Raw genomic sequence first — 14,510 nt, 5'->3', positions numbered from 1 at the left:
CCAAACAGATTGCAAACAGTGTTTTTTTTAGTCCAAAAAAGAATAGTTCTATAAAAAGTACTATTATATTGTTAGAACTTGTGTTTAATTTCCCGTTTGCGCTTAACAAAAATTTGAAACAAATATATTGATTGATGTATGTATAGATAGCTAGATAAAAGAAGAAAGAAATTAACGCGAAAGGCATAAAATAAATTTGTGGATACATGGACAAGGAAGCAAAACAGATTGCAACGGAACCATCCATTAATTACTCCCCTAAGTTCGATCTAATCTCCATATGCTATCTTAGTCTTCTCAAATTAAGTTCCACCTCTCGTTGTCCAGAAAACAAGGATCTTTAATCGTTATTTTCTCTCCATAGTTGTCATTGAGTCTATTGTTCTCATTTTTCCAATCTCTATTGCTCCCTTCGCTTTCCCTTCATTCACATTTCGCAGGGCGCTTCTTTCTCATTGCTGGCAAAATGGTATGCATCCTCTTTCTCTATTTTGCATACTTGTTCCTGTTTTCTTGAAGACATATATATATCACCCTCTTATTACTTTTCCACTTTGGATGCAACATCTATTAAGGAATACCATTAGCATTGTTTATGTGTAACATGCATATTCATAAATTTTTTATGGTTTTAGATGTATGAAGATTAAATTCAAGCTTCTGAGATCTTAAAATTCTATCAAATTACGAGATGATTGTTACATACCCTATAATTGTTATCAAAAGATGATAGCAAATCATTTTCCTTCCTAACTTTCATCTATGAAATTTATGTTCTAGTGGTTGCATGTGGCTCTTCAAATTCTATATGTTCTTCTAGCATTTAACTGAATATAACATTAAAATTCACTTTTATCCATTTGGAATTACATAGTCCTAGACCACCACTTGTCTATGGTTTCTGCCATGCCAATCTTGGTTCGACATATAACCACAATTTTCAATTTATAGAAAAGAGTTGATAACACTTAATTTCGTGTTACATGTAAATTGGCTGGACTGCGATAGTCTTAAATTCGTGACATGAAATTTTGGGGCAGGCAAATGTAGCGTCCGGAATGGCTGTGCACGATGATTGCAAACTGAGGTTTCAAGAGCTTAAATCAAAGAGGAGCTACAGGTTCATTGTGTTCAAAATTGAAGAACAGCAAGTGGTGGTTGAGAAATTAGGGGACCCCACGGAAAGTTATGAGGACTTTATGGCCAGTTTTCCAGCTAATGAATGTCGCTATGCAGTCTATGATTTTGATTTCACAACTTCTGAGAACTGCCAAAAGAGCAAGATCTTCTTCGTTGCATGGTACTTAACTTATAGTATATCTACAACTGCATTTGATAAATATTGTTCTGCCCAAACTACTTATTATATGCATATAAAAATCATTATTCTTATTAGGTATATATTACATTATGCACGGTTCATTTTGTGACCTTATAAATTATGCATATTATTGCAAATTAAGACAATTTGAACCAATATTGGTTTAACTGGGTGCAGGTCACCAGATACCTCAAAGGTGAGGATGAAGATGGTGTATGCAAGTTCCAAGGATAGATTCAAGAGGGAATTGGATGGCATTCAAGTGGATATGCAAGCAACTGATCCAAGTGAGATGAGCTTGGACCTTGTGAAAGCGCGAGCCATCTAAGCCTCCTTTTTATTGTTATATAACTCAGCTTTCCTAGCTTCTATGTTATGGATTAATTCAACTATTTGGCAGCCATCTTTCTTTGCGCCAATTGTGGCTTGGATTCAACAACGGCTAATCCAAAATGACATGTATATGCATCATTCTTCCTTGTACTCGATCGATCCTTGTTCAGTTTCCTAGAGATCTTGGATTCATGGCCTGTTTGAAGGGCCATGTGTAGTGGTGGATTCAAGATTAGTACTAGCATTTATTATTATATATAGGTTGGTTCGGTTCTCTACCAAGTTGCCAATCTGACGACTTGGTGTTTCACTTCATGAGGGTGGGATTTGTGCAGTCGTAGTAGCTTCTGAAAGAATGATGACACTGATATATGTCAAATATCTCTTCATTTTTCTATTCTTGCTGAATAATGTCTCATCTTTCTCTTGTTTGCAAGTAGTATGTGGTATACTAGTAGAAATGATGTTGGTAACAACACAAGAGTTATGTATGAAACCGATACAAATCAATAAATATACGATCGGGTTCACAACAAGTGTGTCGTATCATATGACAAAATTAGTTTTATGAGTGCTGAAAACAATTAGAGCTAACTGTAATCATATTATGAAAACGAGACAGATACTAGGAGTACTAGGTAAAGTTTATGTTTAGCATTATTTGTTTTTTGAAGGAATGTTTAGCATTATTATTGATATACCTTTGTTTTTTCTTTCAATTTTCAAACAACATCCTAGTGAACTAACAACTTAGTTGCAACTTGCAACCCAGATAAACTATAGAGAAGATCTTTTTTTAATTTATATATATATATATATATATATAACATAGACAATTAAATAAATGGTTGACATGCGTATGAAAAAGATGTTTTGAACACAATTAACCCACTTAAAGAAACGTACGCACACAATTTACTCGTAGATTCTTAAAGAAAGTTAAAACATAAAGGAATCCATTTGTTCTTTCTAAAAAAAATTACCAGACGCCAAACTCTACTAACTCTTCACTCTTTTTTTTTTCTTTTGACAGTAGAGACTCTTCACTCTTGGAAGACATTCAATAAAATTCAAAGATTTAAAATATTCTTTTCCTGTATATACGGCTAAAGATATACTAATTCTCAATCAATAATAAGAGAATAATTCAATAGTTCCTTCCGAGGGATAGAATTTTTTTTATTTTTTCTTGCAAATATAGGAAAGACAAGATACATCTATGATCTTTTGATCTTTTATTTTTTATTTTTTATTTTTTAAAAAAGCACTCCAACACTAAGTCCCATGCAAGGAAATCACAATTTTACTTATTATTTTCTTCTTGAGGTTGAATATAATATATTTGCAACCAAGGAATAAAAAGTTAAAATTAAAAAATTATAACAAAATACATTATCATCTTATTAAGAATATTATATATAATTAATTTATTGATTTTTATAATATATTTTTAAATTATAAACATTTTAAGTGTATAGAAAATAAACTTTAAAATCGTAATATTAAAAAAAATATAAAAATGATTTAATAGTAATAAGTAATAACTTTATAAATAAAATATTTAATAAAAAAAGCAGTGCACTGTGCACCATTCCTCCGTTCTTTTCTAGCCTTCTAGGGTTTAGCGATCTAAACACACTAACCCTCTTCTGTTGTGTTGTGCACGCCTCTCTCTCTCTCTCTCTCTGCATAGCATGGAGGAAACTCCGTCTTCAGTTCCAGCGACGGCATCATGCTGGAGCAACGTGGTCAAGAAGCAGCCACCACCTCCACCGCAGCAGCACACCGAGCGAGTGTTGGTGGAAACCAGCGATTCCCCCAATGCCATCTCCGTAGCCGTCGTGGACGCCAACGCAGTCATCGAATCCGGCGAAAAGCTCCACGGCCTCGCCGACAAGTTCATCTCCATCCCCGAAGTCATGGAGGAAATCCGCGACCCCGTTTCCCGCCACAAACTCTCTTTCCTCCCCTTCACCATCCAAACCATGGAACCCTCCTCCGAATCCATCAACAAAGGTATCCCCAATTTTCCCTAACCCTAAAATTCAATAGCCCGTTGTTTGTAGCTTCAATTTATGTATCGGACAGTTTTAATTCTAACTTAAAACATTTTTTTTTTGTAGTTGTTAAATTTGCTAGGGCTACCGGTGACCTACAAACTCTTTCTGATGTTGATATCAAGCTCATAGCTTTGACTTATACTTTGGAGGGTCAAATTCATGGGACAAAACATATCAGGGATGCCCCTCCTCCTGTGCAAATGGTCAATGTGAAGAGGTTGCCTGAGAAGGACTTGCCTGGATGGGGTTCTAACGTGCCCAATTTGGATGAGTGGGAGGCGTTGGAACATGCCGAGGACGCGTCCAATTCCAATTCCAGGATCCTTCCTTTGCAGGACCTTAGCTTGAACATTGTTTCTCAAGATGAGCATTCTGTGGATGGTTCCGTGGAGCCTGTGAGTGAAGCTGATTTGGGGATTCAGGAGGGTGGTCAGAATGGTTTGACGAAGCCAAGGAGATATCTGCCTAAGAAAAAAGAGATAAAGATTGAGGGGAAGACGATGGTGGCTGATGGAATTGATGCGTCGCAGGGAGGGGTTGATGACAATGCTGGTGATTGGATGCCGGCTGTCAGTCGGAGTACTCATAGGAGATATCTAAGAAGGAAAGCTAGACGCGAGTATCACGAGTCGTTGTCAAGTAATCAAGATCAGCAAGAGTTGGAAGCAAATGTTGTTGATGGTAGTGTTGGTGAAGATGCTAGTGCTTTAAATCCGCCTGTTCATCAGAGGGATGAAGAACAACATATTGAAAATGCTGTGTTGGAGGATGGTAAGGTGGTTAAAGAGAACAAAGACAATGAAAGTATCTATGAAATTATGCAGCAAATGAGGCTGGAAGAAGGCTCACTTGAAGTTCTTGATGAGGAAAGTAAACCAAGTTCATTTCCTAAAGAACTCCAGTCAGACAATGCTGGATTGGTGGAAACCGCATCTGATGGCAATGCAACTGTGGTCAATAAACCATGTGACAGTGGGACAGATACAATTGATGGCCAATCAAATCAATTGGAGATTGCTAGCCAGACAAGTGAGGTTGCTGATTTTTCATGTGCAGATGATGATGATAGTGACCAAAGTTGGGTGGTTAGGTCTTTGTCTGAATCAAGTGTAGCCTGTATAACTGGTGACTTTGCAATGCAAAATGTTCTTCTACAAATGGGTTTACGCTTGCTGGCACCTGGAGGAACACAGATACACCAGCTGCACAGGTGATTTTCAATAGCTTTTTCAATATTCGCTGTTATTACAAATTACCTATCTTTGCTTTGTGAAGAAATTCTTTTAAATGCATGTGGAAATTAAAGCCTAGATGTATTATTTAACATTTTGTTATTTTATAATTATGTAATGACATCTGCCTATTGATTCTAATCTCTAAGATACCATTCTATGCAGCATGATATAAAAAATGCATTATTTGTGCTTTTCTTTTAATCATTTGCATTCCAGATGGATACTCAAGTGTCATGCCTGTTACACTGTTACTGGCGAGATTGGGAGGATTTTCTGTCCCAAATGTGGAAATGGTGGCACCTTAAGGAAGGTAGCTGTCACTGTTAATGAAAATGGAATAGTATTAGCTGCCCGTCGACCACGAGTTACATTACGTGGCACAAAGGTGAGTATATTATATATATCAGTTCATTTTTCTCATTCCTTTTTGCTATAAAAGGTGTGTGGCAAACACTGTGATGTACTAGCTTAAAGTCATTTGGTTTTGTTTTTTAAATTATTGAATCCTTAACTTGATTCATGCGTTACATGAGTAATAAATAATAGGTTTGGAATCGGAATATGATGCATGTGTTATCTTTCCTGGAGATTTATAAGACTTGGTGTAAATTTTTATTCCACAAATTCTGATTGATACATGACTCAATGTACAGTTTTCATTGCCTTTACCCCAAGGTGGGAGGGATGCAGTCTCAAAGAACCTCATTCTCCGTGAAGATCAACTTCCTCATAGGGTACTTTATCCTAAAACGAAGAAAGCCAACAAGCAGGTTGTGTGTGTATGTCTGTATTTAAACTACTGATAATAGCCAACTGATCCATATCCCTTGGGAATATGGTGTTCTTTCATTTTTCTCACAAGTCAATTTATTTAGTTTCATTCTCTAACCCGAGCATACTTAATTAACACTTTGTAGGATGATGACTTCTTTACACCAGACAGTGTCTTCAGCCACCACACAGATAAGAAAGCTCCTTTCCAGCCTCCTGTAAGGAAAGCAATGGCAGTTTTCGGTGGGAGGAGAAATCCAAATGACAATCACTACTCACGCTCTAAGCATAAGTAGATTTTGACTGGCTTCTATTGCCCCCCCCCCCCCCCCCCCCCCCCCCCAATTTTGTTTTCTTATTGCTTGACTTTGAAGTTACCTGGAAATTTGTTTTAGTTATGACAAACATGATTTAAAAAGCGCGTCTCGTTAATCTACGAATTAGTTGATGAAAGAGTGAAAGAATTAATTTCATGAGATTGGGTTTCCGTTTGTGGCACAAAAGCAATTTTGGTACTTAGCTGATTTTAGTGGTAGGACATTAGACGACGGTATCAGGGCGAGTGTCCATCTTATGAAACGGAAGGATGGGTATCAAATTCTCTGTTCATTTTTTACTTATGTTTTTCATACTTCAAATATAGTTTGTTTTTATATTATTATCTAACATTACTTTTTTTAATAAATAAAGTACCTGAAAACTTTTTAGTTTTATTTTATTATTTATTGTTAATTGTTTTTCGATAAGAGATGACGTGACAATAATTCAACATGATAATGTGATATTTTGTCTAGTATATCTTTGTTTAACAGATAGGAAGTTAAATCTTAACATATCTTTAAGTAGTTTTCATTCTTTGACAAAATAATTTTTTTGGTAGTAATTTGAAAATAGTTTATTTTTTAAGTATGAAAAATTTAATTAAGCTAATTTGAAAGATGAGTTTTTGCTTAATAGATGATACGGAGTTTTATCAAAATAATTTAATTTTAGATGAAATAATAAATTTTACTATTTTATTAAAAATAAAAATGATAATCATAAATTTAAGTTATGTTTTAAAACCAAATCTTATAAGTTAATAAGAAAAAAATTGTTTCTCAAATTTATTTGATCAAATATTTGTAAATTTATCAAAAAAATTAAAAATTAATTAAAATAATTTGATAAATATATATAATTTATTTTTATATAGATTTAAGAAACTTTATCGTATTTATTTTTTAAGATAATTCATCGTTCAAAATACGGAAAACATTGAATTAATATGATATTTTTTATTGGTGGAAATAAAAAAATACTATTTGAAATTTACAATAGCTCATCTAACAATTTATGATGTTTAATCAACTGAATTACATTAATACGATCGTATTAAATATGAAATTAAAGAGTTAAAATTATACATTTAATATTTGGACAAAGTTAAATAAAAACCAACGAGATCAAATGGTGAGATTAGATATATAGTTTGGGTCCAGAGAACAATGAATAATGAATGAAAAATGAAGGAAGACATAACATGTTACATGTATACATTGATTATAGACAGAAAAACACTAATTATATATGATTTAAATATGTTTTTCATACCTGAAAAATAAGTTATTTTCAAATTATCTTTTTTTTTTGTCAAATACATACCAGAAAAAAACTTAGTTTCATTTTACTATTTCTTGTTAATCGTTGTTTCCCATTAAGTGATGATGTACAGACAAGACGTCATGTCATTACGTCCAATCACTACTACCTACCACGTTATTGAAAGTTATGACATGACAATGAGATGTCCATGACAAAACGTAATGACACGACACTCTATGTCACATCATCACACTTAACGGAAAGCGACTGATGACACATAGTAAAATGAAACCAATTTTTTTCCCGTATATTCTAAATATGAAAAACTTAATTAAACCTATATTTTTTTAGTGTTTCACTTCCAATAGAATACATCGCATTTGTCCATTAGAAATTAAATAATGCTATATTTTCTTACAAAATATTTTTAAAAAGAAAATTTTAAATGAAAAAGTAAGTTTATTTATTTAATCTTTAGAATTTTAGCATACAAAATGTAGATAGATTTAAAATTATTTAGAGTTCAAGGAGATGTATACATCTTGAAGAAACTATCGAGTTAAATTATACTTGTGAATTAATTAAATATTTATGAGATATTAATAAATAATATTTTTCTTAAAATAATTAATATTAATTTTAAAAATAATAAAGATTGATTAAGTACTTATAAATTAAAAAAAAAGGTATCCAAATTGTGTTTTGATTTATATCATAGAATATAAGTTTGATTTAAAATTAATGTTATTTTAACATGAAAAGTTTACCGTAAAAAGAAAACATGAAAAGTTCATTTAAATCAAATATTCATAATATAACCATGCATAACACCACAAAAAACACACTAGTTATTTCTATTTTCGTATCCATGAACCAAACAGAGACTTGGACGGCTTCTTGCGTGGGATACCTTAAATGGGTATGCACGGTGCGAACACCAGTTTCTGAATGGACTTTATGGTGCGTGTGTAAATTTTACCGTTAGATCTTGAGATATGTGGAATTTCCGTAGAATTGTCCACACTAGATTTTTTCTCTTTTTTCTTTTCGATTTACCCATTTCTTCTTTTCTTCTCCCTCTCTGTCTCCACCACCCTTCATCTTCCTCAAAAGAGACCCACACCCACACCAGCAAAGCTTTGTGCGCGACCCAACATCATCATCAAAATGGGAAACCAGATCTAACCATGCCATGGACAGAATGAAGTTTTATTTCAAAGAATAAAAACACAAGCTCCAGGTTACAGATCTGAGAAGAAACGTAATCGCTACCAGGTCTAATTTCAAATTTGAGATGTCTCCACTCAACCACCATGCAGCCAAGAATCGCAAATTATTATTACGATGTGAATTATTTCTCTTAATTTAGGCAATGGTCCTATTCAAAGAAACAAACGTACGATGGATCTAGACATTCAAATTTAAGTGCCACAGTGTACGATGTGTATGTCTGTCTCTAACACAATACTTGCGTCAACCGCAAGATCTTGATCGGGAAAATTCTTCAGAGATCTCCAACAACCCATTTTTTTTATTTAGGTAAAGAATTACTAGTTTTTCTTTTTTTTGGAGGGGGAAGGTATAGAATTACTAGTAGAAAGGCCATTAATGTTAATGTAAATATAACTTTAAATTAATGCCTTGCGACTTTTATTACAGGATGTGATATTAAAACAAAAACTTGAAATAGTGGAAATAATGGGAATGGGATGATCAAACCAAATTTGGTTGAGTGCAAAAAGATTCCAACAGCCACAAAGGGACGTTTGAAGCGTCCAAAAAAATCTTAAGACGCCTTTGGTTAAAGCACCGTCAACGTGTTTGCCTGATCATGGCTCAGCTTAATCATGCATTGCACTGTGCCCATACAACTGTTCTTTTCTTATGTTGATATGAACATGTAGAATGCAATGGTAAACACTATAAGCCAGACTTTGTGCATAGCCAAAAAGTAAATCTCCCTGAGCCCAAGAAGAAGAATCACACATATACAAAAAGAAAAGGAAAAGCAAAGACAGTTGTCAACCCAATTTTTTTGTCTCCATTGATTTATCAATTTCTAGTTGTCAACCCACCGCTATACAAGGATACCTTAACCCTTGCACACTCCTTTTTTATGAACAATTATTTACAGGTGAGAGATAAAATGAAATAGATTAAAATGAAAAGCAAAGCAAGGGAAGAGAGGAGAAGAAAGAAAAGTAGTCAGAGAAGTATTAATGGTTATAGGTCTGCATGCTTCAGTTGTGGTGCATGTTGAGTTAGTTGAGTATTATTGGCTCAATTATGACGAAAGTGCTAGTTCAGCCCAAGCCAGTGATGATGCCTTTAGCTCCAAATTTATTGTTGTGTCTATTTTGCTCTCCAACATAGTGCATAATTCACGCATTGATGGACGGACAGAGTGATCAGGATTGATGCAAAGAGTTATCACCTCACATATTGCTTTGAGGTCTTCATATCTAAAATGTTTCAACTCAGGATCCACCACATATGACATTACTTCTGGCATTTCAAGATAGTCCCTAGCCTGCACCACATGAGTTTAAAATTTAGGGCTTAATGGCTTATTAAATAAGTGTTTATCATATAAGTACTTATAGGTAAGTTACTTTTTACAACTAAAGAGAAAATTTGGATTCATAATGCTTTAAGTAATGATGCCTTAAAAGAAATATATTCAAATTTTTAGGAAATTTCTTACCCAATCCACCAAGTACCCTTTGTCCTTGCAGTATGGAGGTCTCCCACTGATTATCTCCAATAGAAGTACAGCAAAAGCATAGATGTTTCCTTTGGTGTCGAGACGGCGCGCTTCAAGAGAGTTTGGTAGAACACAAACAGCACCCTGGCTACTAACATTACCAGAATTTTTTTCGGATCTTTCAAGAATTGTCTTCCAACTTTCAAAATCAACCAGCTGAAATTTAAGGTTCATTCAAATGAGAAAAATACCATACAGCACATAAACATAGGTGCATGTTAAGATATTCAGGACAATCATAATAGGCATGCTAGAAAGCTTAAACTAGGTTTGTAAAAACACCTTAGGGGAAAAATCTTCTGTGAGGTAAACGGCATTGGAATTCAATTCTGAGATAGTGAACGCCGGCTCAATTTCAGTGTGCAAATACTTGAGTCCACGGGCAATGCCTATGATAATTTTCATACGCCTTGTCCAAGACAACTGGCACCCTTCTTCATCTGTAACCATGATTTCATAATGATTTAAGGTACTGAAACACAAAAGGATATATGTAGACGAGCGAAGAATTGTGACTTACAACAATGTAGGTGCTCATAAAGTGTTCCATTTGATGCATATTCAAAAACCAGCATCCTTGTAAATGGACTGCTCTCTCTACAATATCCTAACAGCTTTCCTGTGTTATCATGATTTAACCTTGCCAAGTCTGCCACCTGAATTGCATCAATAGCAGAAAAAATTAAAAGACTAACTCAATTATTTATCTGTCAATTCTTGAACATTGTAGGCATTGGAATGTTCCATTCCATTTACCTCTCTCTGAAAATAGAGCTCAAGGTATCCTGTCCAATTATCTTCCTTGATGCAGAGGGAAATCACAGCAATCTCAGGCCCACCCTTCATGGTACCCTTGTAGACCACACTATCCGGTGAGGACCCAATTATGTTGCTGAAGTCTTCACAGGCCACTTCAAGGTCCTGTCTGCTATAACTCATCACATCCTTCAACATCTCAGAGTCTGCACATTGATAGTGTAATATGTTCAAAGTACAATACAAAATATCAGTAGTAAATACTAAATACACATTAGGAAGCAAAGAAACTAAACCTATATGTACTGCCATATAATCTTTTCCGCTTGCAGATTTTTTCCAAGGAATGATGATAGATGGTTTGTTGTTACACCTCTGAATCGCAGAGAGAATAGCAATAATAAAGAGAGAACCAACCATGGTTCCCGTCACTATTTCTAGAGCCAAAAGCCAAGCAGGTTTTGATGCTTCTTGATGCTTGGTCACATGTTTAGTAGCAGGTAGGTACCTTGGGTTCACTACTGGTCCGCTTTGGGCAGGCGAAGCACCAGCTATTAAATAATAGTTCATTATTAGATGTAAAACAAGCAAGAAACAATTATAGGCAGAGTATATTCTAGTAAAATGGATCAGATGTATATCAGATTCATAAAAGTTCATATTATCCATCATTCCGTTCTCATTTCTCAACATAATGAAGTCCAGACTAATAAGTTCATTTCATATCTTCTGTACAAGTCAAATTTATGATATGTTGATGAAGATACACCCTAAATGATACCTTAATTTTAAATGCAAAAAATATCATGTCATACATACCACATTGCACCGAAATCCGCTGTTTTATGTCTTTGATATGGAGACAATTTCCTTGAAAGCTTGATCTGCACGATAGAGTTTTTGTTTTATAAGAAAGGAGGTTGACTAGAATGCCAACAAAACAAGAAGATCAATAGAGTACCTTGGAAGATATGCCAAGCATTTGGGTATGCTACCAACAAAAAAGTTATATGAAAAATCTGCAACTTTTAACTGAGACAAACGACAGAAGCCAGTCATATTCACACCCGAGGCATACCTGAAGAAACAATAGAAAAAATGAGTCTGATTAACAGTATCCAAATTTCGATGGTGTAACTTGGTGTTTTATACTTAATGGGTGAGCTTGATAATGCTTTCTAGATACAACAATTTTAAGCAAATTCATAATGTCAAAGGTGATTTAAGTCTTATTAACTATATATATCCTTATACCCAATGACTTGAGCACATTGAAAATTTGACAATTATAGCAATGATAAATTATCATATCAGATATCTCACATGCATTTTATTTCCTTTATAGTAAGCATAAAAGATAGAAGAAACTATATCTTGTTTTCTTTAGTAGACACAAATGAAACTGGTAAATGACATTTGAAGAAAACGGTAATTTAATCCTACCATAGATATAAGAGTCCTAGAGGCCTACACTATATATTGCAGTTACTGTATTCATAGAGAAAGAAGAGTTTTATCAATCAGATGAGAAAATACTTCATGAATGATGATGATGAATCAGTAAACAAACTACACTAATTCAATTTCTAAAAGATTCACTCACATCCCATGCATATTTGAAGAAAAATTTGAACTGCCACCACCAGGAAGAGATCCTTGAAGCTTATTCCTATCCAGCCGAAGCTCTTGAAGGTATTTCAACTTTCCTAGCTCTGGAGGTAGCCTACCAGTCAACCCATTGGACTGAAGGTTTCTGCAAGAATGCAATGGAATTGAAAACACAAGTCCATCAAAAGAATTTAAGAGTTGACAATTCTGGAAGTGCATATTAATTAATAATTTCCTTTTACATTTTCATAACTTGGGTCAAATTTCCAATCTCTGGAGGAATTGGTCCTGTTAACTGATTCATTCCCAAATCCAACACCTTGAGAGAGTTCAACATGCCCAATTCTTTAGGTATTACTCCAATGAGACTGTTTCCATGCAAGATCCTACAACAATAAGAACCAAAAGTTATTTACAATCATGATACTATTCCAGTACTACAAGTCATGGTAATAACACTGAATCGCTAATTAAATAAAGATAGGTTTGCAGAATGATGTACAGATAGGAGAAACAAGGAACGTACAGTTCTTGTAAGTAGGTAATTTTCCCAAATTCTGGAGCAAGAAATCCCCTTAATGAAGCCCCAGATAGATTACTGCAAAAAAGGATTCCACTCTGTCGTATTAGAAATGTGCTATCTTAGAAATGTATGTCATTAATTGACCATCTCTGACACGAAGCATGTCACATTGCAACAGAGGACTAAATTTACACCCCCTAAAGAAATGTATTAAATGCTAAATGGATCCATGGTATTTTAAATCTTACAGCTTGATGACATGATCTCGAGTTGCAGTACAAGAAACACCATTCCAGTCACAAAGATCTGAATCCAAAGTATTCCAATTGGACAAAACCATATGTGGATCTTCATACACAGCTTCCTTGAAAGTTTTAAGTGCCAACACTGCAGGAAAAAAAAAACAAATTCTACAATTCAAAAAATAATAATAACAAAAGACAATTCAAATGCTTCATTGCTGTGAATGTATACCGCAGTTAGCCAAGGCAAAAATACAAGGAGAATGAAAAGCAATTTTCGATCTCAAAACTTCCAAGTTCACCAGAGAACCAAAAATGGCAAACTTTGCTACATGATGATATCATATCATGATACTATACACATCACACTAGAACTCAAAGGAGATCATTGACTAATAAGAACCAAAAGATCATCAGATTAACCATTGTGGTGCTTTCTTTGTCTTTTCCCAGCATCCAAACAGAAGTCAAAACAAGTACATAATCGAGATCTGAGAGAGAAAGTGAATACTCAGCCATATGACTCTCACCTTCACCTGAAGGGATCATGACAGAAGCCACAAAAGAGAGCATGGAAACCAAACCAAGTAACAACAATGAAGTATATAACTTCATTTTCCTCCCAAAATTTTCTACACACTATGTTGCTTCTGCTTCTTCCTTGTTAGTCACCCTCCAAGGTGTTCTTTCCAACAAAAGTAGAATTCAGCAAATAAAAAAAATGTTATGAAACTGAATTTCCCAGAACTTGCTGGGATTTATATCATGAAAAAAAAAAAAGAACAAACTTGGCCAAGTTGAGGTTCTGAAAATGCACACTACTGATAGAGTTATAAATGGTGGATTTGAGAAGTGGCAATGTAATGAGGAAGAGGTGACACTGACACTGCACTAGACTAAAAGTTTGAAGACAACCCAGAAGAGGATGAAACTTGGATTCAAAGAGAGTTTATCCAAGTTTGGATTTTGATGGCACACTTGGGCTGATGAAAAAGAAGGGCTTTTTATTTTTTATTTTGAAATACGTTTAAAATGGCGGTTTATGGATACTTTTAATGCAAGAATTATTTGTGTTTTTGTGTGGTGTGCTCTTTAGGACTTGGACTGTGCTTCTTTCTTTCAAAATCAAAGCAATTGGAGTGATTAGTGTGTGTAACAGGGTCAGGGACTAATCGGTGATGGTGATGCTGCTCATTGCTTCTCTTTTTCTTTTTTCTTTTTTCTCTTTCTTTTTTTCCATAATGAGAGGTGCTGATTGCTATGCATATACTGTCTCTTCATTGTCGTGCCACGAGAAGTTGGCACTCGCGTAT

General features: G+C 34.5%; 3 protein-coding genes across 3 annotated transcripts; 2 read left to right on the top strand and 1 right to left on the bottom strand.

The window, feature by feature from the left end:
- Nucleotides 1-256: 256 nt before the first annotated feature.
- On the top strand, nt 257-2,033 carry LOC100790487 (actin-depolymerizing factor 7). The gene is made up of 3 exons (XM_003532635.5): nt 257-469; nt 1,041-1,300; nt 1,499-2,033. The coding sequence occupies exons 1-3, from the start codon at nt 467-469 to the stop codon at nt 1,647-1,649; spliced, it is 414 nt and encodes a 137-aa protein (XP_003532683.1). The 5' UTR covers nt 257-466; the 3' UTR covers nt 1,650-2,033.
- A 1,220-nt stretch (nt 2,034-3,253) lies between these two features.
- On the top strand, nt 3,254-6,218 carry LOC100785714 (RNA-binding NOB1-like protein). The gene is made up of 5 exons (XM_003532626.3): nt 3,254-3,670; nt 3,778-4,924; nt 5,166-5,334; nt 5,603-5,719; nt 5,867-6,218. Exons 1-5 carry the CDS (start codon nt 3,349-3,351, stop codon nt 6,014-6,016), a joined length of 1,905 nt encoding a protein of 634 aa, XP_003532674.1. The 5' UTR covers nt 3,254-3,348; the 3' UTR covers nt 6,017-6,218.
- A 3,107-nt stretch (nt 6,219-9,325) lies between these two features.
- Nucleotides 9,326-14,510, bottom strand: LOC100781978 (probable LRR receptor-like serine/threonine-protein kinase At1g63430). Its single transcript, XM_006584650.4, has 13 exons — nt 13,728-14,510; nt 13,204-13,342; nt 12,959-13,030; nt 12,675-12,818; nt 12,428-12,577; nt 11,786-11,902; nt 11,644-11,708; nt 11,121-11,375; nt 10,825-11,030; nt 10,589-10,724; nt 10,351-10,508; nt 10,009-10,224; nt 9,326-9,834 (listed from the first exon to the last, which is right to left on the bottom strand). Exons 1-13 carry the CDS (start codon nt 13,810-13,812, stop codon nt 9,589-9,591), a joined length of 1,989 nt encoding a protein of 662 aa, XP_006584713.1. The 5' UTR covers nt 13,813-14,510; the 3' UTR covers nt 9,326-9,588.

This window comes from Glycine max, chromosome 8 (genome assembly GCF_000004515.6).
Source record: "Glycine max cultivar Williams 82 chromosome 8, Glycine_max_v4.0, whole genome shotgun sequence".
NCBI classification, from domain to species: Eukaryota; Viridiplantae; Streptophyta; class Magnoliopsida; order Fabales; family Fabaceae; genus Glycine; species Glycine max.
This window is presented reverse-complemented; position numbering and strand designations above follow the sequence as displayed.

Coding starts and splice junctions, on each gene's coding strand:
- LOC100785714 (XM_003532626.3), top strand. CDS start 3,349: ATGGAGGAAACTCCGTCTTCAGTTCCAGCGACGGCATCATGCTGGAGC. Junction 4,925..5,165: donor CAGATACACCAGCTGCACAG/GTGATTTTCAAT, acceptor TTTGCATTCCAG/ATGGATACTCAAGTGTCATG. Junction 5,720..5,866: donor CGAAGAAAGCCAACAAGCAG/GTTGTGTGTGTA, acceptor AACACTTTGTAG/GATGATGACTTCTTTACACC.
- LOC100781978 (XM_006584650.4), bottom strand. CDS start 13,812: ATGAAGTTATATACTTCATTGTTGTTACTTGGTTTGGTTTCCATGCTC. Junction 13,343..13,727: donor CATGATCCCTTCAGGTGAAG/GTGAGAGTCATA, acceptor TTTTTCCTGCAG/TGTTGGCACTTAAAACTTTC. Junction 11,709..11,785: donor TGCTTGGCATATCTTCCAAG/GTACTCTATTGA, acceptor TCTATCGTGCAG/ATCAAGCTTTCAAGGAAATT.
- LOC100790487 (XM_003532635.5), top strand. Junction 1,301..1,498: donor AAGATCTTCTTCGTTGCATG/GTACTTAACTTA, acceptor AACTGGGTGCAG/GTCACCAGATACCTCAAAGG.